General features: G+C 36.2%; 1 protein-coding gene across 3 annotated transcripts in view; it reads left to right on the plus strand.

Moving 5' to 3' along the window:
* LOC150105315 (ubiquitin carboxyl-terminal hydrolase 48-like) overlaps positions 1-25280 on the plus strand; it is a 776830-nt gene that overhangs the window by 546064 nt on the left and 205486 nt on the right. For all 3 annotated transcript variants that reach the window (XM_090394693.1, XM_090394696.1, XM_090394694.1), the window contains 2 exons: positions 12013-12126; positions 22797-22921. In XM_090394693.1, the coding sequence (XP_090250819.1) occupies positions 12013-12126; positions 22797-22921 (239 nt within the window). The remainder of the gene's footprint in view (positions 1-12012; positions 12127-22796; positions 22922-25280) is intronic.

Here is a 25280-nt window from a genome sequence, read left to right on the forward strand (position 1 = left end):
GTATGAGGAGTCTGTGTAATATATTTCTCAACAAAAAGTGCAATTAGAGACAACTGGGATAAAAACACACTAATTAATGAATCACATGTCCCCTCATACAGAGACTATGCTGTATAGACTGAAACAAAACCATACATTGCATGGGCAAACACAGTATCTAACAAAAAACTATTGTTATTAATTAGATGCGTGTGAGTTCGATTTCCCAAGGCAGCAATAAAATTCAACTGAACGTGTTAAAATTCGTAAAAGTGTTAAAACTAAGTAATATATATATATATATATATATATATAATGAATATTATGGCAGTTTCACATATGGAATTCGGTTGAAGAGAGTTAGCATTTCAACTCAATTCCTGGTCCAGGGATTCCCTTATTCAGGTAATATTCACTAATTTCATGTTATCAGTCTGTGGTGTGCCGGTATCGGTAAGTGGTGATATTATTTGATCTATTCTACGTTAAAAAATTTAACTCTGAGATGGATAAGTGGCTAATAAAAAAATATAAAAAAATCTCGCGAACAATCAGAAGAAGCAGAAACAGACTCAAAAAAAAAAGGACAGTATTTCATATCTTACCAGAACAGCCCGCATCGTCTTCAGAACCAAACGGTGAGAGGCAAAAAATGTAATACTATTTGCATTTGATTTTTGCAATATTTGCTGTGTATGTTTTGATTGAATATAAATATTATAATAATATATCTCTCTATTACGATTTTTTTTGAGGGGGGGGCGTGAAATATTTTAATTTTTGCAAAGGCGGCCCTGACATCCAGAAGTTTGGGAAGCACTGATCTAGAGGGTAAAAGTTTTCTGCATTTGGCCTTTATGAAGTCTAATTTGCATTTGTTGCTGATGATGGTTTTTGTACTACTGTTATAAGTTTTGGTATTAACTGAGAATGAAGCTGTAGTTTTGTCTGTCTCAAGCATACTTGTGATAAGCTGAATGTTTTTCTGGACACACTAGTCGATAAACCCAAGGCTACCTAGACACACTAGTCGATAAACCCAAGGCTTTGAAAACTTGCAAGAGTTTTTGAATGTAATAGTGGATGAATGGTTGGGACGCTATTCCAGTAAGAATTATTTCAGTGCAAATCTTTCGATCCTGGAGAGCAGAAAGAGTTTATGCAATACATTTCATTTGGTACTGTTGTATTTCCAAAGGATATAATGTTATGAGTGATTCAGTAAATGACATTCTCCAGAAGAGGACTATTCTCCACAGAATGCCTGTTAGGAAAACTAGTTACTAAAAGATTGAGTGTCAGAAGTGTGGAGAGGATTGCCTGCTATTCTGATAGGTTAATAGACAATATGCATTAGATCTTTGCTTGCAGCAAATATTTCATTATATTTCCTAGCTTGGTCAGTGGAATTGCAAAAAAGAAGCCATTTGAAGACTACTGTTTTTGTAGATGGACTGCAGAAAATTAAACTTTAGGTACAAAATGTTGGAGAGGTTTCAGTGATTTTCAGAATTTGGTAAGTGGCAGAAGCAGTAAATGAGTGTTGCAGAATGGAGCAAGGAAACCTTAAGCCTGAGAAAGTCAAAGAACACATTCTAGATTTGACATTCTTTTTCATGGAATATCAGATTGTACAAACACATAATTTCTCTTGTAGCAGAAGGAATCGTAAAGTGAATATTACGAACATTTATAATGTATTGTGATTGCAGTAGAAGTGCCTGTTCATGGCAGAGGGGACCTTCCTGTGATGGCATTGGCCCTCTTCATTCTTCCTCTTTTTCTATGCTTTTCTTCCTGTATTGTTCTGAGTCTTTTTTACCTAGACTACCATCACTGGGATCCAGTACCCTGTCGTGCAGTGCAACCCATGGACATCGTGAAATGGAGATCTTGGTAGTCTTGCACTACTTCGGCAAGACATTAAATATCTCACCCCATGGTTCAAGATTGGGACCCAAGGCTTGTTGTGGTGCTGGTATAGCATCTGGAGTAGCCCTGGCATTCCACTCCTGAGTGTAGTCATTGCTTGCCAGGCAGTGGACATCCATGTGTGGCTCCATGGTGGGCAGGGAGCTCTGGCACTGAACAAAAAATCTCATGAGCATGAATTCTTCATACGTTTCAGAGGGCGGGAAACAAGGTCCCAACCAAGTACTGATATTGTAGATACATCATTTGATAACAGAAGTAAGAAATAAATAATGTGATACCAGTGTTTCTGATCATACATGCAACAGGCAAAAAGCCAATGTGGAAAATGTTGTCCTTCTTTATTCAAAAGGGTTTAGAAGACTGGCAGGGTCTCCCAAAACTATTAAGAAACTGCATTCTGGCATTATCCTTGTGGAAACCGCATGTTAGCAACATTCTGAGAAACTGCTGAGAGCAACATCAATTGGTAGAATACCATCACAGCAACTCCTCACAAAACATTAAAATCTTGTATGGGAGTGATATCAGAAAGGGATCATATCTCCTTATCAGGAACATCAAGGAGATATGTTCAGAGCTTAAAGATCAGGAAGTGACAGGTGTGAGGTGCATTCTGATATGTTGGGATCACTTGGTTCTGACCAAAAATGTCATCCTTACTCTTGATACATCTAAACCTCCATTATCTGTAAAAGCAAGGTATCTCAACTGTCTTGTTAGACTGTATATCCCTAATTCAATTATTTAAGATGCTTTAAATATCAGAAATATTGGCTGCCTGTTATAACTCTACCACCTGTCCCTGATGTGGTATTAAAAAGCATGATAACAAATCTTGCTCTGCAAAGAAAGTTAAATATGTCAACTTTTAGAGAGATCATCCAGCCTACCCCCATGCATATCAGAAGTAAAAGGATGAGAAAGAAATACAAAAGATGAAAACAGAACAAAATATAGCAGGATGCAAAAAGGAAGTTAGCCACATCTGTTCTGAGATCCTCTTATGCTGGGAAGGTGACAGATAAGAAAATGTGAACAGCATCAAACACATCTGTTCCAACATTTGATAATTTCACCATACCTGAACTTCGTGATCATCAGTGCTTCTCTGTTGAGTGCATCAATTGCATGACTTATGGTGTATGATCCTAAAATAGTTCCATTCAATGAGAACCTACTTGTCAAAAAATTATGGCAAAGATATCACTTAAAGATCCAGACTATCACTAGATATCACTGTGGATATGTTTGTATCCACTGAAAGGAAATTAAACTTGCCTAAAATCAATTCATAAATAAAATCTAAAATCAAATCATCAACCTCCTGAAAACTGGACAAGTCTTACAAAGACTAAGCAATAAGAAAATTTTTAAAATGTAACTGTAGTGGATTTCACCATAATATTGATGATATCAAGATTTTGCTGTATAAACACAAACCTTTCTGTTTCTGTCTGCAGGAAACATATTTAAAACCTAATGAGGACCTTTCCTTAATGAATTTCACTGTTGTATACAAGGGCAGAACTGAGATGGTTCTGCTCATGGTGGAGTAGCTATCCTAGTGGGCAGTCTTTTCCATCGTGTCAAGCTTAATACTACTCTGGAAACAGTAATAATTTGCTTATCTGTGGAAGTTCTTATTACAGGATGTTCAATTTATTTACCACTGGATACTGAGTTAAATGAAATCGATCTTGATAACCTTATCTTGCAACTACCTGAGCTCATATTGCTTATAGGTAACTTTAATGGGCACAATACTCGCCAATGCAAATGAACAATGCCATATCATTGAATGAATGCTTGACAGTAATGACCTCTCCCTTTTGATTAATAGACTCAATACTTTCTTCCATATGCCAACCCACTGATATTCTGCAATTGATCTTACAATCTGCTCCCCTGCCATTTTTTCACTGCTCACATTAAAGGGATGTTGAAGATAACATGTATGGAAGCAATAATTTTCCTCTTATTTGCACAATGTCTTCACAAAAACCATGTTCTCCTAATGTTTTTTCATTACAAATTTAAGAATCTACTATGGTTATTAACTCACATGGCTCCCTTAACATAAACCAAGGCTTTATCCTGAATGATGTCTATAATTCATCTCAGTCATTCATGTTTTAGTTAATGATATTAGGTTAACTCATTGTAGTTTTTGTTTTATATGGGTGTGTGATTGACTGAGTTGTTTAGTTTGTAGGTAATTTTATTTTATTTTATTTTTTTAAGTATTATATTGTCAGTATGGTGCCAATGTGTGGTAGAACAGTTGCTGTGAAGACATTTGTTGGGTTGATTTGAAATAATGTCATTTTGTACAGTGCATGTATGAGGTTTATTGTCATGAAAATTAAAGGATTTATGGAAGGAGAGTGAAACAAGCAAACAAGTTTGTATTAAGTGTTTCAACAGCGAGTGCCACTTAGGTGATGAGAACGAAGGGAATGTTAGTAGAGCAGATAAAATGGAAAACGATAATGCCGAATTATTATTGAACATGCAGTGGTGGAAATACAGGAGAACAAAATGGACATAAATAAGGAAATAACATGCTTAAATGCTATCCTTTACAGGACAAAGTATGAAATCAAAAAGTTGCAGAAGCGGCATGAGATTAGCAGGACTGAGAAGAGAAAGAAGCGAATGGTCAGAGATAAAAATCAAGACCATGTCAACAGACAAGAAAAACATTGTAAGGAGAAAATTATGTATAGAGACTCGATGATCAGAGGAGTAATTATTGAACGTATAATAAAATCATCAATTGTTCAAAAATTAATGATATTAGTCATGCCATCTGGATGCAAAAAGGTAAGGCAAAAGAATTAACTATTTTGGTAAGCACTATTGTTAAAAGTATTGTATGAAAGAGTTGTTGGATGAAGCAAAAAAAGAAGAATGAGAAGGTGAAGACTGTAAGTCGCCTACCACATTATGATTAAGGTGATTTGAGAAGGGCATTGATGACAAATGAATCAATAATGCAAGTTGTGCAGAAGGAATGGTGTAAGATTTGTAGACCTAGCTGACAGACTGCATCAAAATGATTTTGGTGTTTGGTAGCTAGAGAGCTTTGTTCACTGAATAAGCTAAAGAGCAAATTCAGGAAGATTTAAGCAATTAGGGTGTGTGTGGGGGGCACCTATTATTATTATTACGGGCAACTCCAGGGAGTCATTAGACTCATCGAGGGAGGCCCCAAATCATATTCATCACAACTATTCGACATTCATACAGTATCTATCATACCTTGCCTTAAACTCATTCACTGTCACAGCATCCACCACAGACTCTGGGAGCGCATTCCACTCATTTGCCACTCTAAAAGTAAAGAACCCAGCTTTAACACCTTTACTAACCACACTTTTGCCCAGTTTCCATGGATGTCCGTTAGTCCTCCCACAAACAGCCCTGTTTTCAAAAATATCTTCTGAATTAATTTTATAGAAACCCTTCAGTAATTTGAATGTCTCAATCATATCTCCCCCTCCTCCACCTATCAACCAATTTTTGCAACCCACAAATCCTCAACCTGTTCTCATAAGGTTCATTCCACAGACCTGCTATCATCTTGGTCACTCACCTCTGGATCCTCTCCACCTCCTCCCCATCAAGAAGAAACCTAGGTGACCAAATCTGGGCACAGTAGTCGAGATGGGGTCTTATCAAGGCTTGATACAGAGGAACAATAACCTGCCTGTCAACGTATTCTTCAGCAACCAAGTGATTTGATGAGCTGATTTCGCCACTTTTGCAATGTGCCCCCTAAACTTCAACTCCTTATCCACCAACACTCCTAAATCTCGTGCCTCATCAATTTCCTGGAGTACAGTTCCACCAATGTAGTAAACTGCTGCTAATCTTTTCACCCCAAAATGTATAACCTTACATTTTGCCACATTAAATTGACATCCATTCACCTTAGCCCAGACCTCCAATCTATCCAAATCATCTTGCAAAATTTTGATGTCATCTGCATTCACTATTGCCCTACCCAACTTTGCATCATCCACAAACAAATGAACTGTTCCTCTCAGATCCTTTCCTATATCATTAATGAACAAATTAAACAGCAGTGGTCCAAGAACAGATCCTTATGGCACACCACTAGTCACAGGCCGTCTTGTGGACTCTACTCCTGAATAAACCACTCTCTGATATCTCTCCATCAACCACCCTCCTATCCATCTCGCCAACCCTATATCCATCCCCATATGCTGCAATTTACTGATTAGAATTCCATGTGGTATCCTGTCAAAGGCCTTAGCAAGGTCCAGTAGAATCACTGTAAACCCATTACCCTTATCCAGTTCAGCCGTCGCTGTGTTATAATACATGAGTAAGTTACTGAGGCATGACCTACCCTTCACAAAACCATGCTGTCCCTGATACAGTATCCCATTTTCTTCTATCCAATCTTGTATTTTCCTCCTGGCTATTTTCTCCAAGACCTTGATAATGATTCCTGTTATGCTGATTTTCCGGTAATTTTTAACAGCAGCCTTGGCACCACCTTTATGCAGTGGAACTATTTTCCCCTCTTTCCACCCCCTTGGGACTGACCCAGACCCGAGGCTCAAATTAAACAAAATGGTCAAGGACACTGACAATTCTTTAGCCACTTCATGTACGACACGAGTTGGTATACTATCCAATCCCACAGATGTATTGACATTGAGGTTCTGTAATAGATTACTTCTACTTCGTTCATCACAATTCCAGTATAAGCTGTTGGTTCTTCCATTCCTGCAATGTCACCACCTGGATGATATACTCTTGCAAAGTGCTCGCTCAGTAATTCCACTATATCGACTGATTCTGTTACCTCCCTACTCTCAGCATTTTTTAAGATTATTCTACCATGAACATTTTTCCTTTTACTTGCAACATATTGAAAAAACTGTTTGGGATTCTCTTTAGCCTGCATGGCCAATTTTCTTTCGTAATCCGCTTTTGCTTTTCTTATCACCCTTGTTACCATCCTGGCCTGAGCTTTATACTGTTCCTGCACCTGCTGGTCACCTTTCTCCTTTAATTCCCTCCACAATTGTTTCTTTTTTTTGCAGCTCAAGCTTAATAGTGTTATTTATCCATTTAACCACTACTTGATTTATTATTCGGACTCTTGGTATACAGTCAACCATTGCCTCCTGCAAACACTTCTTAACCCCCTCCCATGCACTATCAACATCCAGCCCTTGCAATTTTACATGCCATGGCACTGAGCCAAGCACACACCTAAGCTTGTCATACTTACCAGCCCGGTAATTCCACATGTACCCTGTCTTAATTGTAAATTCCACTCCTTTAGCCACCTCCCAAGTCATGACCTTATGGTCACTCTCACCAATTGGTGGCAACATGGTCATGTTCGTTACAGCCACATTCTCAGTTGCAATTACTAGGTCAAGCACTATCTACCCCCTGGTATTTTCCACTACATGCTGTCGCAGATAGTTGTCCCTTAATAACCACATAAAATCCAATTCCTTCCTCCCATGTGCCTCTCCTCTTTCCAGTCAATGTTACCATAATTGAAATCACCCATAATAATTACCCTCCTTCCACTCATTTCTTCTATTTGCCTATGCATACTATCCCCACCATCTATTCCATCACCTGGTCTATAGCAGCACCCAATTGTATATTTTGTTCTGTTAGATTCTATCTCACACCAAACAGCCTCAAATGTGCTCTTTTCTCTATCCTGCAGTTCAACTTCTATACTCCTTGGCTGCAGCTCATCAGCTATCATCAATAACACTCCTCCCCCCCCTTTATTCTCCCTGTCACTCCTGAACACGCTATACCCGTCGCATTCAATCCCACTAGCTTTGTCATCTTCTGTCAGCCATGTTTCACTAATACCAACAACCTGTGGCCTGGAAGTGCCAACCAAGGCCAAAAACTCTTCCTTCTTGTTCCTAATACTCCTGGCATTAGTGTACATGAATTGCAGAATCCCATTTGTCCCATCCCTACTTTGATGCCTTATACTAACTATCCCATTCTGATTTGTTGTCCTTCGTACTCGCTCGGGCATAATATACTCATGCATACACTCAACTGCCTCCCTAAAGTCTACATATCTACTCCCTCCCCCCTTAATAAATCTAGTTTCCTTGAGTCTGTACTTCCACATCATTCATCAACACTTTTTCAAGCCTCCGTACACCAACTTCATTCAAATGTAACCCATCCATCTTATATAAGTCCTTTCGCCCATTGAACTCATTCCACACCACTCTCCATGCATAACCCACGCATAAAGTCATTGCCAATTATGGCCCTCCTTCTAAACACTTCACTGTCATACTGCAGTAAAATACTCACCATCCTAACTCTCTCACTCTTCTCTTTTGCTACCTCAAGTAATTCCCTCACATCCTCTATCATTTCCATTTTGTCCTCTTTCAAATCATTTGTTCCTGCCATGATTATCATCTCTTTCACCCTCTGTTTTTGCACTTGAATAGATTCGCTGACGTCCTTTATGTTTGCACCCGGCTGGTACGACTTCGTCAAACTCTCAACTATCACACCTAATAGCGAATCCCCATACAGCACTCGCTCCTTCATTTTATTGACGTTTACGAACATTCTATTATTTGTTGTCACAAACTTACACCGGTTATTAGTCAGTACGTTCAGCACACATTTTTCCATATGCTCCAGTTGCCTTTTCGCTCTGTGTATCACTCTGTTCAAACGTGCAATTTCACTACTCGCATTTATCTCACCATTTTCATTATCAATCAAATCATCCATTCGTTCTGTATTTCTACCTTCATTTACACTTTCAATGACGCTCTCACACATATCTGGCACTACCACACAATTCGCGATCACACCGCCATTTTCTACATTCTGATTATCGTTAATGATATCACTCTCTCGCCACCCGAAACACGCTTGAGATCCTCATTCTCCTTACACTTTCTGCACATATTAACTCCACTATCACCCTCTAAACAGACTCCCACCGCTCTTCGCAAAGCATACATCTCACAGACAGCACATTGCATAAATTCGTTTACACCAAAACTCTTAAACAAACATGGCGACCTGGCTGCCATTTTTTTCTCTATCGGTGCCATGTGTACACTATCTTATCTTAAAAATAATACTTAAAATAACAGAAAACACACAAAAATTGCACAGACACGCCAAGAAACAAAAAGCAAACAATACTACTTAAAATTCTAGTAAAATTGCCAATGTTAACACAAAATACTACTAATCTTTTCAGGAGCTCTTGACAAGCCGACGATCAAATCAGTGCGACACCAATATCAATCGATAAATGCGAGTAGTGAAATTGCGTGTTTGAACAGAGCGATACACAGAGCGAAAAGGCAACTGGAGCGTATGGAAAAATGTGTGCTGATATTAATTGACACCAAACCTATGAGGTGAGTAAGTGTGGGAATGACCAGCAAGTCAGAATCTAGTATCTCAAGCAAAAATATTGAATATTTATTCTATATACTAATGTCAGAAGATCACAAAAAAGTGGTAGGAGTTTTTGGCATTGGTTACTGTAACCTTACCAAAAGTTATAAGCATTAGTGAGACTTAGTTAACAGCAGATGTTACAGGGATGGAATGTGAAGGATTTAGTATTTTCAGGGAGGAGGATAGAGAAGACAGGATGGGGATGGGTACTGCTAGTGATATCAGATGAATTGCAGGAGGGTGGCTGTTCATTTGAAGCAGTATGGTGTGAGATCAGCACCAATAAGACAAAATTAAAGGTTAGTTGCTGCAATGTGCCAGTGGGTTCCAGGGATGATCTGGAAGACATGCATCAGCAAATTAGTACAATGAGTAGAGGTCAAGTGGTTATTGGGGACTTCAGCTACAGAATATAGATTGGAAAGAAGAGGGGTCACATGGTAGTAAGGAAATTGAATTTTTACACTTACTGAAAGATTTGAGACAACACAGTCAAGATCGCATGGACCTGGTCAATAGGATCAGAAAAGTTAGCCATAACTAAGGTGACAACATTGCCTCCATTTGGGGGTGAAAGTGACCATGCAGTCTTGATTTGGATGACTGCAAAACATGAGGAATATTCTATCAAGAAGAGGTATATGTGGAATTATAATGCATGTGATTATGACAAGTTTAGTACGAAGTTCAAAACTGTGCCATGGCATGAAATCCTAGTGCATGGGAGATAGTTAAGGGTATCTAGATGAAGCTATATACCTAAGGTAAGGGGGTTAATCAGGTAGGAGTTAGATGGGTGAATAATATCATTAATCATGAGCTGCAGAAAAACAGAATACTGTGGAGGGTATATAAAGAGAAAAGTGACAGCAAAGTGAACAATACAAGGATCATGCAAGAAATTTTACCTTCCTTACCACTATGATAAGGAAGGTAAAATCACATTACAAGAAGAAACTAGCCAAGCAGGTCAAGGGAAATTCCAGAGTTCTTTCACTGTGTGGCAATTAAGAGGAAGAATGACTATGGAAGAAAAACTTTAATGAGTGCTCATGGTCACGAAATGACCGAAGCAGATAAAATAAGTGAGTTACTAAGGTGACCACTTTGCTGCTTTATCATATGTAACAGACACTAATGTAAGAACAGAGATGAATGAATTGGAGGTTTTTGAGATATTACAGAATCTTGGTATAAATAAAGCTGTGGGATTAGATGGGATATCAGCTTGCATTTTTGTGTGCTTGCATCTTGAATGTCAGGATCCCTCAAAAATTATGGAGCAGGTCATCATCAACCAACTCATTAACCACCTAAAGACATAATAGTGACCAGCAATATGGATTCTGCCACTCGCGATCTACAGCTGATTTTCTTGCTTTCACCACCCATCTGTGGACTCAGGCCATGGAGAAACTCATGTGGTTGCCCTTGACATTTCAAAGGCATTTCATCGGGTTTGGCTCAGGGACCTATTCAATAAATTGCCATCCTATGGTCTGCTTTCCTTGTTCTGCAACTGGATCGCCAACTTTTTCACTAATTGTTCACTACGTGTCATGGTGGTCGGTTTACTCTGCTCAGATTTCCCCACCAATGCAGGAGTATCCCAGGGTTCTGTTTTTTCACCCACTCTTTTCCTGTTGTATATAAATGACCACAGACTTCCAATCCTATCCATAGCTTTGCTGACAACAGTACACTCCATTCCTCCTTTTCATTTGACAAACCTTGTAGTGCTTGAGTATTAGCATCTTCAAGATATACCACGACCAGGGACCTGAACTCAGATCTCCTAGCTATATCCCAGTGGGGCAAGGACAACCTTGTAAACTTCAATGCCACTAAAACTCATTTCTCTCTTATCTCTCACAAGAGAGCTTTCTTGTGAGAGATAAGAGAGAAGTTAGAGGTATGAAAGACAACAGTCTTTCATACCTCTAACTCCAAAACCATTCAAATGCAGTCTATTGAGCATATACAAGTTCTTCCATCGATCAAATTCACTCCATACATTTATAAACTGCAGGCCCTGTTTCACTAACAATCATAACATTTAATGTGCATCATTATTTTTATGAAAGATGTGCAAATTGCTATATTACTTGCTTTTTGATAAGTATGACTGAAAATAGCAGTCAGCCTGTAAATGTATTGTCCCCTTTTTTCCCTCATATTTTTTAATTTCTTTTAATTTTTTTCATATTTGTTATTTTTGTTGTGTTCCTTGATTTTTGATGAAATTTCTAAAAATGATTTTTCAACTCTGAAATTTCATTTGGTTCTCTTTAGAAAATATAGTTAGGACATTGGCTAGTTTAAATTTTGTTTATCTTATATAGTCTATATATGACTGTTATCAAATTTTTACATGTGAGATGAGTCATGTTGTTTTATTTTACCTCCAAAAATCTTACTTGGAAGTCAATCATCCAAGGTAAGATTTTTAGATGAATGCTTTTTATATGTATTTAGGAATTAATATTAGGCAAAGGTTCGTTTTGATAAGATTGGGATTACTCATGAAGCTGGAAGCTTTTTATTTTTTTAATGCTTAAGAAATAAGTCAATTATTTAGCTGAAAATTCTTTTGAAGAATATATTTTATATCTACTGGTCTTTTTTGTATAGTGATCCAAATAGGAGGGAGCCAGTAAAAGAAGTATTTAATTCAAGCTTACTCTGTCAACATGGTGAACTTGTCTACCGACCTCAAGATGCAAATAATGCAGATCCAAAAAGCAGGTAATATTGCCTAATCCTAGTTTGTTTTTTTGTAACAAAATAATCTTCAGAAATCATAATTATAATGAGTTACCTGTTACTGTAGAGGCTAGCCACTACAGGGCCAGTTACTGACTCTCTTGCAGTCTGAGAATCAGTTACTAATTCTTGAATTTCAAACAACTGATCATCACTAGTGTATTCTGTTCATTGTTTTTGGCTTTTAAAAGACTTGCAACTGCATCTTTGCACTTTTTAACTTAACTTTTTTTTTATTTATTCATTATAGTTTTTTTTTTTAACATCCTATTTTAAAAATGAATGCACTAGTTCTATACTTGGTCCAAATGCATAAAAATTGATGTTATGCATTTGAAATCAACATTTAAAGTCCAATTCTATCAGTGTAGTATGCTACTTGTGATGATATCATCTTCCCAAGTGCATAACTACATTTTGCCATATTAAAGTGGCAACTATTATCCTTTGCCAAAACTGTCAGGATTATTTAAGATATCCTGCAGGATCACTTCATCATTTTCATTTAACTATCACTCTTCCCAGTTGCATCATCAGCAAACAACGGAATATTTCCAAAAGTCATTATGTCTAAATCAAATAGCGGCAGCCCAAATACACAGCCCTGTGGTACACCACTAGTCACCCCACCCATCTTCTCCTGAATTCCCCTCACCATGTTCTACTTTTGATAATTAGTCCATAAGCCACTCTCTTTAACCATATCACCAACTTTATATCGAACCCCATTTGTTCAAGTTTATGTGACAGAATCTTATGTGATATTCTCTAAAAGTCTTAGCAAAGTCTAGTAGTATTATTCTGTAGACATTTCCTTTATCCAACTCAGTTGTCATTTTATTATTAAAAAAGTGAGCAAATTTCTAAGGCAAGACCCAGCTTTCACAAAACAGTGCTGTTTCAATAGATTATCATATTCCTGTCCATCCATTCCTGAATTCTACCTTTTACCAACTTCTATCTTAAACACCACTCCTGAGAATACTAATTAGTCTGTAATTTGCTGTCTCTATTTTGGAGTTGCCTTTATGAAGTGGAACTATTTTGCCTTCTTTCCTCTTCTGTGGCACTTTCCCAGATCTTAGACTTAAATTAAACAGCTTGGTCATTGAAGCTGCTGGGTGACCTTGTACATTCTCATAATACTTGGGCAAATCTCATTACTGTATTTGTATTAAGGTTTTGCATTGTCCCAAGTATTCCCGGTTCATCTGTCTATTCTCACACCAGCCAATGTCACATCTGGCACTATGGTTTTCTTCACTTGGATGGAATGCTTGCAAAATGTTCACTTAATAACTTAGCTATTTCATTTGCTTCTCTTACTTCTCCATCATCAGAACTTATTAAAGCTATCCTTTCATAGTTTTTCCTTTTATTCACCACAGCAAAAGAACTCTTTGGGATTTTCTTCAGCCTGTTAGCTAACCTTCTTGATTTTGCTTTCTTATTATGCTGATTTACCCTTCTTGCTTATGCCTTATACTGTTTGTGATCTTTTTGATCGCCTTTCTCTTTATATAACATCCACAACTGTTTTTCTTTTTTCTGCTGCTCCTGCTTTATGATGCTATTCATTCGATTTAACCTCCTATCTGGTTTATCCTCTTCACTCTGGGTATACAGTCTGACACTTTCTTTCAAACATCCTTTGACTATCTCCATATGCTGCTAACATCTTTACCCCTCCAGATTATTATGCCATGGGTCTGTTCCAAGCTGGCCACTCAGTTTTTCATGATCACCTATTTTGTAATTCCACATATACACCTTCTTAACTGAAAATTCCACTCATCTGGCAGTCTTCCCAGGTCTAGACTGCATGCTTACTCTCTCCAGTTAGAGGCATTGTCACTTGCCTCTTGGTTACAGCCAAGTTGTATGATGCTATCACCAGATCCAGCACTCTTACATCCCTATTATCCTCAATTACATGCTGTCTCAAGTAATTATCTCTTAACAGTTGTATCGTTTCCATTTCCTGCCCTTCACATGACCATTCCTCCTTCCAGTCTTTGTCTCCATAGTTAAAGTGTCCCTGTAATAACTACTTGCCCTACACTCATTGTTGTAATTAGCTGATGCATGCTATCTGCATTCTCCTTTGCATTCACTTGCGTTTGATAGTAACCAACTATATATTTCACCCTGCTGTCCTTCTCCTCACACTAGATAAAATCCACTGCTCTTTACATCTCCTTCTTGCTGCTGAACTCCTATTCTTTTTTGGTTTCAGTTCTTTTTTGATACCACTTACCTTACTAATATGCTCCATGTAGATTATAAATAAAAGTGAAGATAGTGTAGAACCCTACATCATTTGACATAAAATCATCTTATACTTATGTATATGATATACTCATCTGTATAAAGTTACTTTTCCACATACAGATTTAGTGTGTTGATTAGTTTTTTCCTCCCTTGATATAATTACCATGTGCTTTTTGCCAGATGAACAAAGTTGAAATAGCCATCTTTATTATATTCCCATGATTTCATACCTATTTGTGTAAAGTAAAAATTTAGTTTTTGTCAACTGCAGTCAGTCCACCTCAGCATGTTCTTTATAATTTATCCTTCAACAATTTTTCTTCACCTTTTCTCAAGTACACTTAAATAAATCTTTTTCTGAAATACTTCAGGATATTTGTATTACTCAAATAGTTTTCTTTCCCTTTTTATAAATTGATAAATGGCAGCTGTACTCTTTGAGGGATTTGACTTTGTGAGCATTATATATATACTGCATAATAGCCAAAATTTGTGCAAAACAAAATGTAGCTGTTGGAAAACTGTTGATAGTGTTAATTATTTTAAGTAAAATTATATATTGTAGCATGTCAGAAATTCCTAAAGTGCTGCAATTAATTGATAAAATAAATTACCACAGATTATTAAGAGACTATAGTCCTGTATAATTGAGGAGCAAATAAATTCATTCATTCCTAAAGTTTTAGGGAAATAGACTGCTAGTGTCATAATTGGATTTTGACTTTTTTTTTTTTTTTTCATACCACTTCCCACACAAAAAGTTGAAAAATCTGTATTGCATCAGTGCCATGTGTGGGCAGAAGATTAAAAGGAAAAATGGAATCTTGTCATGCTTTTTTTTATATATATATTTTTTATACAGCTATTATCTGTTTGATAACAGCTCATTCTGTTACTTCTCCCACTTAAGTGAGAGAAGCTGCAGAAGAAGAAGAAGATTCTGTTACTGTTTGATAACAGTTCTTTGAGAAGACAGAGGCTGTTTCAAAGAACAGAGATGAACTGACCAAAGGAGAAGAAAGAAAGCTTCACTTGATAGATTTGAATGTCGATTGTAACCAGCAACTTCTTGTGTTGTTAGAGTCTTAGAAGAAAGTAAAGAAATAATAGTAGCCAGTTCTACGGAACATTGTGTATTAAATTATTTATTGAATATGCATAAAGTAAAGAATATCTATGAGAAAGTGATTGGAGTTAATCTGAGAGAGGCTGTCAGTTAAACTGTTCTCTTCTGGATATCATAAGCATTCTTAGAGAGGCTTCTGGTGCATCACTCCAAATGTATTAGCAGTACTGTGTGTAGGTTGGATTTGAGATTTATATAGTGTTAGCAGTTGTACAAGTAAGATGTAATGTCTTGAGCAGAAAATAATAGTTTTTTTGAATCTGACAAGGCTGAGATGTTTTTGTATCAGGAGAAGGCTAGAGGTTTAAGTTAGACCAAGAAGAGAATGAGATTTTGATTGGAGATCTGAGTATTATCAAAAGTAATGTGAAGTAAATGGAAATCTTTATTGAGGAAAATGAAGGAGAAGTGGAAGGAGATCAGAGTTAAAAGGCTTTGGTTAGGGAATGATTAATGGTTGTGCACTACAAGATTTCTTAAATAAAAAAGAGGAATGGAGTGCACTGCCATTACAAAACTATGAATTGTATTTGGTGTTATTATTATTATTATTTTTTCTTTATCCCACACGCAAGAGGTACAAGAACCTATAAACTCATCAGTGCTGTGTGAGGTGCAGATAAAGATTCAGAAAGAAGAAATCCATTGATATTTTTCTTAAAGATTTGGAGGTTGAAGTTGCTGTTGGGCAAACATATTATGAGGAAGGCTATTCCTGAGGAGAGAGGTAGGTGGAATAAATGAGGAAGGGGTGAAACAGGTTCAGTGTGTTTGCAATTGTACTAAAAAAAAGAGACGTTGGGCAGCTTGATGTTCTTGTTTTAACAGGCCCAGCAGCAAGAAGGAATGATGTTTGCCAGTTTTCTGGAGCATAAAAGCGACCATAAAAGTACCTGTAGAAGAGAGAGAGAGAGAGAGAGCTGAAACACTGCATCTGTCAGATAAAAGTTGAAGTGAAGGAAGGGTCATCTTTGCAAATTGCTCTCCTCTGGACAGCATCAAGAATTTTTAAGGAAGCTTTGGGTGCACCCCGAAACGTGTGATCTAGGAATAGGCAGATTTGAGATTTATATAGGATTAGCAGCTGGATAGGTGTAAAATAGCTTCTTGAGTGGATAAGAATGCCTAGGTTTTTAGAGACTAAGGAAGATATTGATGTGATAGGTTTATGCCAGGAGAGGATGGAGGTAAATGTCAATCCAAGAAGAGATAGCTCATCCTGTCTGGTGATGTGTGTATTACTGAAGATAAGGACAATTACATTGCCTTCATCAGGGATCATGAAAAACAATGATATGTGCATGCAGGCACTAACATTGAGCAAATGAGGCTGAATACTAGTGGGCTAAATTGAGAGAAGTCCTGCCTTTTCTCTTGCAAAAGAGATCTTTTGCAAGAGAAAATTCAGTGGAGCAAGGTAACCAGATTATCCTTGCTCCACTGAAACATAGTATGGAGATCACCGTTTAAGGCACTGGTTGCATGTGATCCTGATATAAGGAATGTCTCACAACATCGTATGTCAAAGGAGTAGGATGCTATCATTAGCAAAGCTATGGATAGGATTTGTGGTGATTGGGAGTATGTCATTTATGAACAGAGCCCTGAGGCACTCCTGCATTGGTGGCAAATGTCAAAGAGATGGTGCCATCCACCATGACACGCAGTGTATGATCAGAGAGAAATCTGGATGTCCACTTACACGAGGTAGCAGGTAAACTGAAGGAAGATAGTTTGCAAAGTAAGCCTCAATGGCAAATACGATCAAAAGCCCTGGAAATGTCAAAGGTGACAGTGCATGTTTCTTCAAAGCTTTCCATGGCACATGTCCAGTGATGGGTGATGTAGGATAAGAGATCAGCCATGGATATCGATTGGTAGAATCCATACTGGTGATCGCTAAGTTATCAATATTAACAATTGATAACTTTTTCCATTATTTTGGAGAGAATTGAGGTGATAGCAATTGGTCAATAGTTGGACGGTTGGTTTTTGTCTCCCTTTATTGGAATGGGTTGGATATATATGCTTGCTTGCTTCCATGAGATGGGATAGGTGCCGGCTGAGTATAAAATACTTGAAGCGATGATAGTTAGCTCTATAGCACATCATTTGAGTACAGTAGGAGAAATGATGCAAGGGCCGGATGACTTTGTAGTGTTCAAGTTGTCTAATGTTCTTTTTATGTATTTTTGCCAAAAGACCACAGGAGGTATGTAATGCTCAGTGACTAGCATTGGAAGGAGGTGGTTTGCCTTCATCACTTATGCATGAGTTAGAGGAAAAGAGAGTGATGCCAGGAGGTGAACTCTTTCTTTTTGGGTGCTCTAACAGTGGTGCCATCTGGATTGGAGAGAGATAGAAGTGCAAGTGAACTGTAGTTGTGGCTTTTGCCAGGGACCAGAAAGCACAGGTTCCATTTGAAGAGAAGGAAAGTTTTCTGCTATTGATCTTTATGAAGTTGGATATGGATTTGATGATAGTTGCCTTACATTTATTGCATGGTTCCACACAGGCTGAGTATGAAGCTGGGGGTTCTTGATACAAGCCACCAGTGGTAAACTGAATTTTTTCTTCAGCTGCTTTCATGCATCTTCTGTGGCCAGAGAATGAATGAATACAAAGATCTCTGGGTACTCTATCATTGGTGGGAAAATGTCAGAAGTCACCTACCATAACATGTAATGAACAACCAGGGAGGTATTTGACAGCCAATTTACAAATGATAGAATTCTGACAATAAGATGATTGTTTGCTAAGTAGGTCTCTATGCTGGACCTGACCATATGCCCTGGAAATGTCAAGAGTGACCATGAGAGTTTCTCTTAACCCTTCCATGGTTATGATTTTATTTTTTAATCCACAGCCAAAGGTGGGTGATAATGGCTAGAAGATTGGCTGTGAATTGAAAAACAAAATAGCTTTGTTTGACGACAGTTTTTATGATAATCCTACTACTACTTGAACGCCTGCAAGCATTGTCAGGTAAAAGCAAATAGTAGTAGTAATAAGATTACTTGTTACTTATCAGAAAAACCTTTTGATTCATTACTACCAAGTTCAGTTCCATATATTGCTGAGTGGCCAGCGTGTGAAAGCATTTACTAAATCAGAGAGTGTGGCAGTCACACCACATGTAAGAAGGAATAGACACAGAGAGAGAGGGATAGAAACCAGAGACCTTTATATAGAGACTGAATAGGTCAAAAACTCTCCAGGTGCTTGATAGTGTTTTCATCAGACTCTGTAATTAACTTTCTGGTAATGTCCAAAAGTTAATATAAAGCAGCAGCATGCAATGTGAAGCAGTAAGAATCATGAACATGCTGAAAGATGAGTTCATGAATTTTCATATCCCTAGTCCATATGCCAATGCCCAGTCTCTTGTTCATACATGACCTTGATAATATCTCCCCCCCACACACACACACACATCACACAAACTCCTTCTGCATACTGTTATATTCTGATTCCTTCCAATATACAATTTGGCAAAGTGCAAGAGGATTATTTACTATCTGATTGAGAAGTGAAGTATTATTACTGTCAGATTTGGTTTGTTCTTCTGTCAAGCATGGTACTTTTTCATGGGATGATGAAAATCATAAACCACCTGGAGGTCTAGTTGGTTCCTCAAACCAGGAAAGATATTCAGTGACAATGCTGGGTTTGCCAGATCTATGGTTGTAGAAAGAGGCTACATATCACAAAAAGATAGAGATGGCCAATATATACAAAAAGATAGAGATGGTATATATTGGACATCACTAGCTCTTCATTAGCCATAGTTAAACCAGAATTCATTCCTTTTCTTATCAGCCACCTCTAATGATTCTTCTTCCTCAGTGGTATTATTTGTGCTTGTATGTATTCTAATATCATAAATTACCTAACTGTGCATCTCTGTCTTTCTGACTTTTTTCATGCTCATTTCTTACTTGCCTTGTTCTCTCATTTTTTTTTTTTTTTTCATTTCATTCATTGATTTATTTTTGCACAATTTCCCTTTAAATGAACAAACCATCGAAACTTTACTTCTTTAGATCTCAAACAGTGAGTTTAATTCAAGGATGAATGCTGTTCAGATAGGTGATGAAATCTAATTATGTAATAATTAGATTTCATCACCTATCTGAACAGTAGTACCAGGCCAGTTGATAAGCATATCGTCGCCAAATTTTTGGTTAGGTTTCTTGATGCTAGAGGGCTATTTTTTCAAACCACTCCATGAATAGGTCAGCTAATAATGGAGAGAGGGGAGTGTCCATTACTAGTCCTTATTTCTGTTCAAAATAATCTTCTTCAAATTTGAAAAAAGTACTCTTGATACAGTGTTTGAAGAGATCCACTTTGTCTGGTGGAAAGATATCTTGAAATAGTTGTATGGTTTCTGTTCTTGGAGTGTTTGTGAAAAGATTTTTACAATATCCAGGCTTTCAATTAAATCACTTGGAGCAATTGTAATGTCTTTGACATTTTCTATGAAGTGTATGGTGTTCTTCACATAAAAGTATATTTGCCTAATGTAAGGTTTCAGTATGTTCGCTAGATTTTTTGCTAAAGAAGTTGGAGAGTATCTTGCATCAACAATTGGTCCCAGTGGCAAGTCTTGTTTATGCAGTTTAGGGACTTCATATATATTCTAGGAACAAGAGGGTGTCTAGATTCAAGGCATTTTTTCATTTCTTCAGACTAGTTCAGCATATATATTTTTTTTTATTAAGTTGTTAATTTTATTATGGAAACATCCCATGGGATCACGGTCCAACTTGTCATAAGTGTTAATGTCCTCTAGAAGTGATTTCATTTTTTCAATGTATTCTGTAGAGTTCAAAACTACTGTTGAGTTACCTTTGTCAGCTTTCAGTATTATGATATTTTTCTGCTTTTTAATGTTTTTAAGGCCCTTTTTGGTGATATTATTGAATAGGAAGTTTTGCTTGTAAAAGTACGAAGGCTGTTTAGATGCTAAGAAAATTTGCATCATCTCTTCAAATTCTTTGGAGACTTTTTTCCCTACATTTGCTGTAATATTAATTTTGGAATCTTAATGGGACGGATTGCAAAATTGAAATCATTTGAAAGGATGTTCGTTTCAAGATTAGATAACATTTTGAGGACTTGTTAATAACTATTTCATTTAGTGGTAATCTGTTAGTGTGGTTGTTTCTTTCTTTCTTTTTTCTTTCTTTTTTTTTTTTTTTTTGTAATAAGGTTTAAAAGTTTCTTCTTCATTCTTTCCTTGCTTACTGTACCAGTGTGCTCTGATTTCTCATAAGAAAGTCTGTTCTAAACTATTCCAGATATTCACAGGAAGAGAAGAAGATAATTCTGTGTGCAGGGTATATGACCAGCTGTCAAAACACACCTTGTGTTTTGTATGCATTCTTTCAGTAATGCTACTTCTGTGCATTGGGAAAATTTTAAAGCCTGATTGGGGCAATCTTAAAAAACAAGGGATAACAACATTATCTCAACACTTTAAAGGAAATATTAACTTATTGCAGAACAGTTTTTGTGTTATTCTTACTTTTTCAAATTTATTCACTTTCATAAGCAAAAACTCATGGTGAGTTTCTATTTCATTGTGTAAGCTTCTCTAGAGATGGGACAGTCTAGAAATATTTTATCCGGTATTTACCCACAAACAAAGATGCCAAATAGTTTCTATTTTTTTTTTATTTCGACTAATTTTGTGAACTGTTTTGTTTCACTTCATCTGGAAATATCATGAATAAACTGGAAAACTAGAAAGCAAGTACAAAACAGTTAACATATTTTTTAAATCAAATTAAAATTTAGCTAGCAGCTTTCCTTAGGCTTTCAGACTTTGTGTGTAGCATTGCTTAAAAGAATTCTGTTAGGTTATGAGTAATAATGGATGCTTTGATTTCATTATCTGCTGGGCACATATACTTAAAAAAGAAGTGATTTCTGTTTTTTGTTCAAATTCATCATTTCTTATGCAAGTATAGAACAGAATAGATTATTTTTGCCAGAAAGAGAAAATTATGGATTATTAAGGATATCACTTGAAAAGAATGTATAGTGGTCAGGGAATAGTGAGATGATAGTCACTGACAAGACCAGAAGCTGAGTGAATGAACTGAAAATTTAGTGTCAGTCATTGCAAGAATTGAATTGAGACTGTGCATGTTTATGAAATGGATATGGATTTTACTGTTATTTGCAATCTAATGAGGAGTCCTCTTTCACGTTCCTCTCGGTGTTCAGCTTTGTCAAATTTTTTGGCTTTCTACATTTTCATTGAATTTCTTTCCAGTTTGTTTATTGCCTCTGAGTACTTTGAGCCATTTTAGCTGGTTAAGCTGTTGTCTGCTCTTTCACTCCCAAAATTCAAGATTTTTCCAGTATGAGAATTATGCCACTGTTTGTGTCAGAATTGAAAACTTGAAGGAAATGTAAAATTGCACTCTACATCATAACGCTCGCTCAATTGTGCCTGGCACATATCGCTACTTGAAGTTTGTCTGTTCATTGTGGAAGAATATTGACAGCATGACGATTTGTTAGTTGATTTTAGGAGGCTCACTAAATTGTACTCTCAGGTTCCATAGACTACCCAGTAGCTGATTTGCTGAACCATTTTAGATTTGCTTCCTGATATCATTTTATAATCCTGAATGACATGTAATTATATGATAGAAGGAATGTACAAATAATAAAAAATAAATAAATAATAAAAGAAGTCAAAACTTTGTACTGCAGTACAATGTGACACCACTCTAGACATTTAAATTCATCAACCATCTTTATATTCTTCTTGATTGTTTAAAGAATATAAGTAGTTATATAAATGATGCATGATATATTCCAAGCCACAACTGATCTATCATTCTTAGAGTATAAGAAGGTAATTTTGTTTTCTTCACACTCACCTACTAAACTATTTAAAATTCATGATGTTATATTTTGAGTTTGTTATGATACCATTATTACACCATAATAGATATCAATAATCTTATTATCTGTTGAACATAACTTGTCTTGTTAATTTTTGTAATGTTATTCATATGCTTGTGCAGCATGACACAGTTCAAAAATGAAATCAGTATATTGTTTTTCGAATATATATATATATATATATATATATATATATATATATATAAACTGTTTAGTGAAATAATTATTATATTTTAAAATGTCTAGTTCACATCTGTATTATTTATATGCAAACTATTCAGCAATAACGAGTGTTATAAAGAGGATAATTGATAATAAATATTTTTTCTAGATTGATATTAGTATGGGAACATGAGTGGCAGTCAATATGTAACCTGTTTACTGTAGATATTGAAATCAAATGTCATGTGGAAGAGAAGAATGGTCAAAATGAACCCATCCTTGTTAGCTCATTTGGTAAGGTTGAGATTTTTTTTCCCCACTTGATATTAAAATTATAATCAGGAAAAATTTTATTATTTAAGATCTAGAGTTTCAGTATGAAATAAAATATGAAGTAACTAGAAAGAAAAAAAAAACATCATTGAATAAGCTATGCTGCTGAAAGTAAAAAATACTGAGTGCTCTGCCACCTGATAAATGCAAATAAAACATATCCATCTTAAACAAACAAAACTGTTTTATTATATATAGAGATAAAATGTTGCAGAAGGATGGATGAGCCTTTTCATTTTTTTTTCTGTTTTTAATAGAAAATCTAATCAAAGACATGCAACACTTTGTAGCTAATGTATTAGTTATATTTCTAAAAAAATATAGGAACTTCAAAGCTTTTATATTTATTAATGTTAATAAATGATTTATAAGAATTTCTCTGATTATTTCATTTTCTGGATGGAACTTAAATTCCAAGGAATCTTTCTATGTTATAGTATGCATTTTGATATAATTGTCTAATACTAAATTAGGAATGACTGCATAACTTGCTTTAATTATGGAAATGTGTAGTCAAGTCATAACATATGTGCAATATATTTCTTAGAACTAACTGAAACCTGTGCAGAATGATTTGCAGAAAAAATATTCTATTTTCTTTATAGTGATATAGACCAATACTGTTAGCTCTTGTGACAAGAAAATCTCAAGTTTCCTGTAGCTCATTTTTCTAGTGTAGTGTTTTAATTAAGGGTTGTTACTGGATTATGAATTCTTCATAGCAAACACAGTAGTTCATTATTTTTGTTTCTATTTTTCACTGCACTGTGTGATGTCAGTGAGTTTCTCTTGTATGTTATCATTAAATTTCTTCATCTCAGTGTAAGAGCCAAATATTTTACCTTTTGCTTATCTGTCATTTGCTCTCATGAACCTCTTGACTTTCTGCTTTTCTTTTATCAGACATTTTGCATTTGCAAATTGAGTTGGGTTTTAAAATTATGGCTGAAGCATCCAAAACTGTGGGGGCAGTGTATTATATCTGTTAATTGTGTATGTTTTTTCTGGTTGCCTATTTTGCAGAATGAAAATTCTGAGTTTGTAGGAGGAAAAACTCTACTTCTTCTGTCGAAAACTGCTATATTTCAGTTGAATAACCTTCGTTGAAATTGACAGAGTTATCCAAGCCCCATTGAGGAATGGTTTAGATATCAAATTTTAAACTTGCAGAGGTTAATGTTTTGGAGGTGGTTTTTTCTGGACAGTTTGTATTTTGCAGAATGAAAATTCTAAGTTTCTGGGAGGAAAAACTCTACTTCTTTTGTCGAAAACTAGGTAATTTACTTTCAGTTGAATAGCCTTCGAGGAAAACAATCAAGGAAAAGAAAGGGTAGCCATAGTATTCAACACTAAATATGAGGCTAATCTTGAATGGCAGGCAGACTCAAGTAGAGTGATGTGGGCAAATATCAGAATGGGGAAACTAGAAAATGAGACTTATTTGTGCCTATAGTCCCACAGAAGGCTCTACTAAGGTAGAAGTGGAGGAATTTTTTGAGGCTCTAGAGATGACACAATGAAAAAGGAAAAGTTGGTCCTTGTTGGGGATCTAAATAGCAGAGTAGAAAGTGATTGTCAGATATACAAAAATGTTTTGGGAAAATTTGGAGAAAAGAGCAAAGCTAATAATAATGGCAAATACCTGTTGGATTTCTGCTCAGGACATGGACAGGTTATTACTAACACCATGTTCCAACATAAAAATGCATGCAAATTCACATGGAGAGAAGAGGCAAGGAATAAGAAAAGTCTCATTGACTATGTTATTGCTGATAATGATGTTTTCTCCCTGGTGCAGGACACCAGAGTGTACAGAGGATTTGAAATTGGAAGCGATCACTATTTAGTCTTCAGCAGTATAAAATTGAATTTCATATTGAAAAGAATGACATGTAAGAAAGTTTTAAAGCGAATAAAAGTTGATCAGCTCTCAGATGTGAACTGTAGACTAAAATACAAAGATTATTGAAAAAAAAATGAAAGAGTTTGAGAACAAGAACCAAACCTTGGAGATTCAGTGACAAGCCTTGAAGAAAACCCAGATTGATTCGGCCAGAGAGGCACGTGGTGAGGTTGTCTCCAAGGATAGAAAAATCACAACTCCATGGTGGACGCAGGAACTTAAAGAGGCAGTGAAGGAAAAGAAGAAAGCATATAAAAATTTCCTGGCAAATAAGTTAGCTTGTGCTCTTAGAGAATACAGAGACAAATGTAAGAAAGCGAAACACTGTGTAAAACTAGCTAAACAAAAGTCATTGGAGGACTTTGGCAAGAACATAGAAAATAAATATCAAGAAGGTGGTAAGATATTCTGGAGGTT

This window comes from Typopeltis vanoorti, chromosome 6 (genome assembly GCF_054136105.1).
Source record: "Typopeltis vanoorti isolate ZY-2024b chromosome 6, IOZ_Tvanoo_1.0, whole genome shotgun sequence".
NCBI lineage: Eukaryota > Metazoa > Arthropoda > Arachnida > Uropygi > Thelyphonidae > Typopeltis > Typopeltis vanoorti.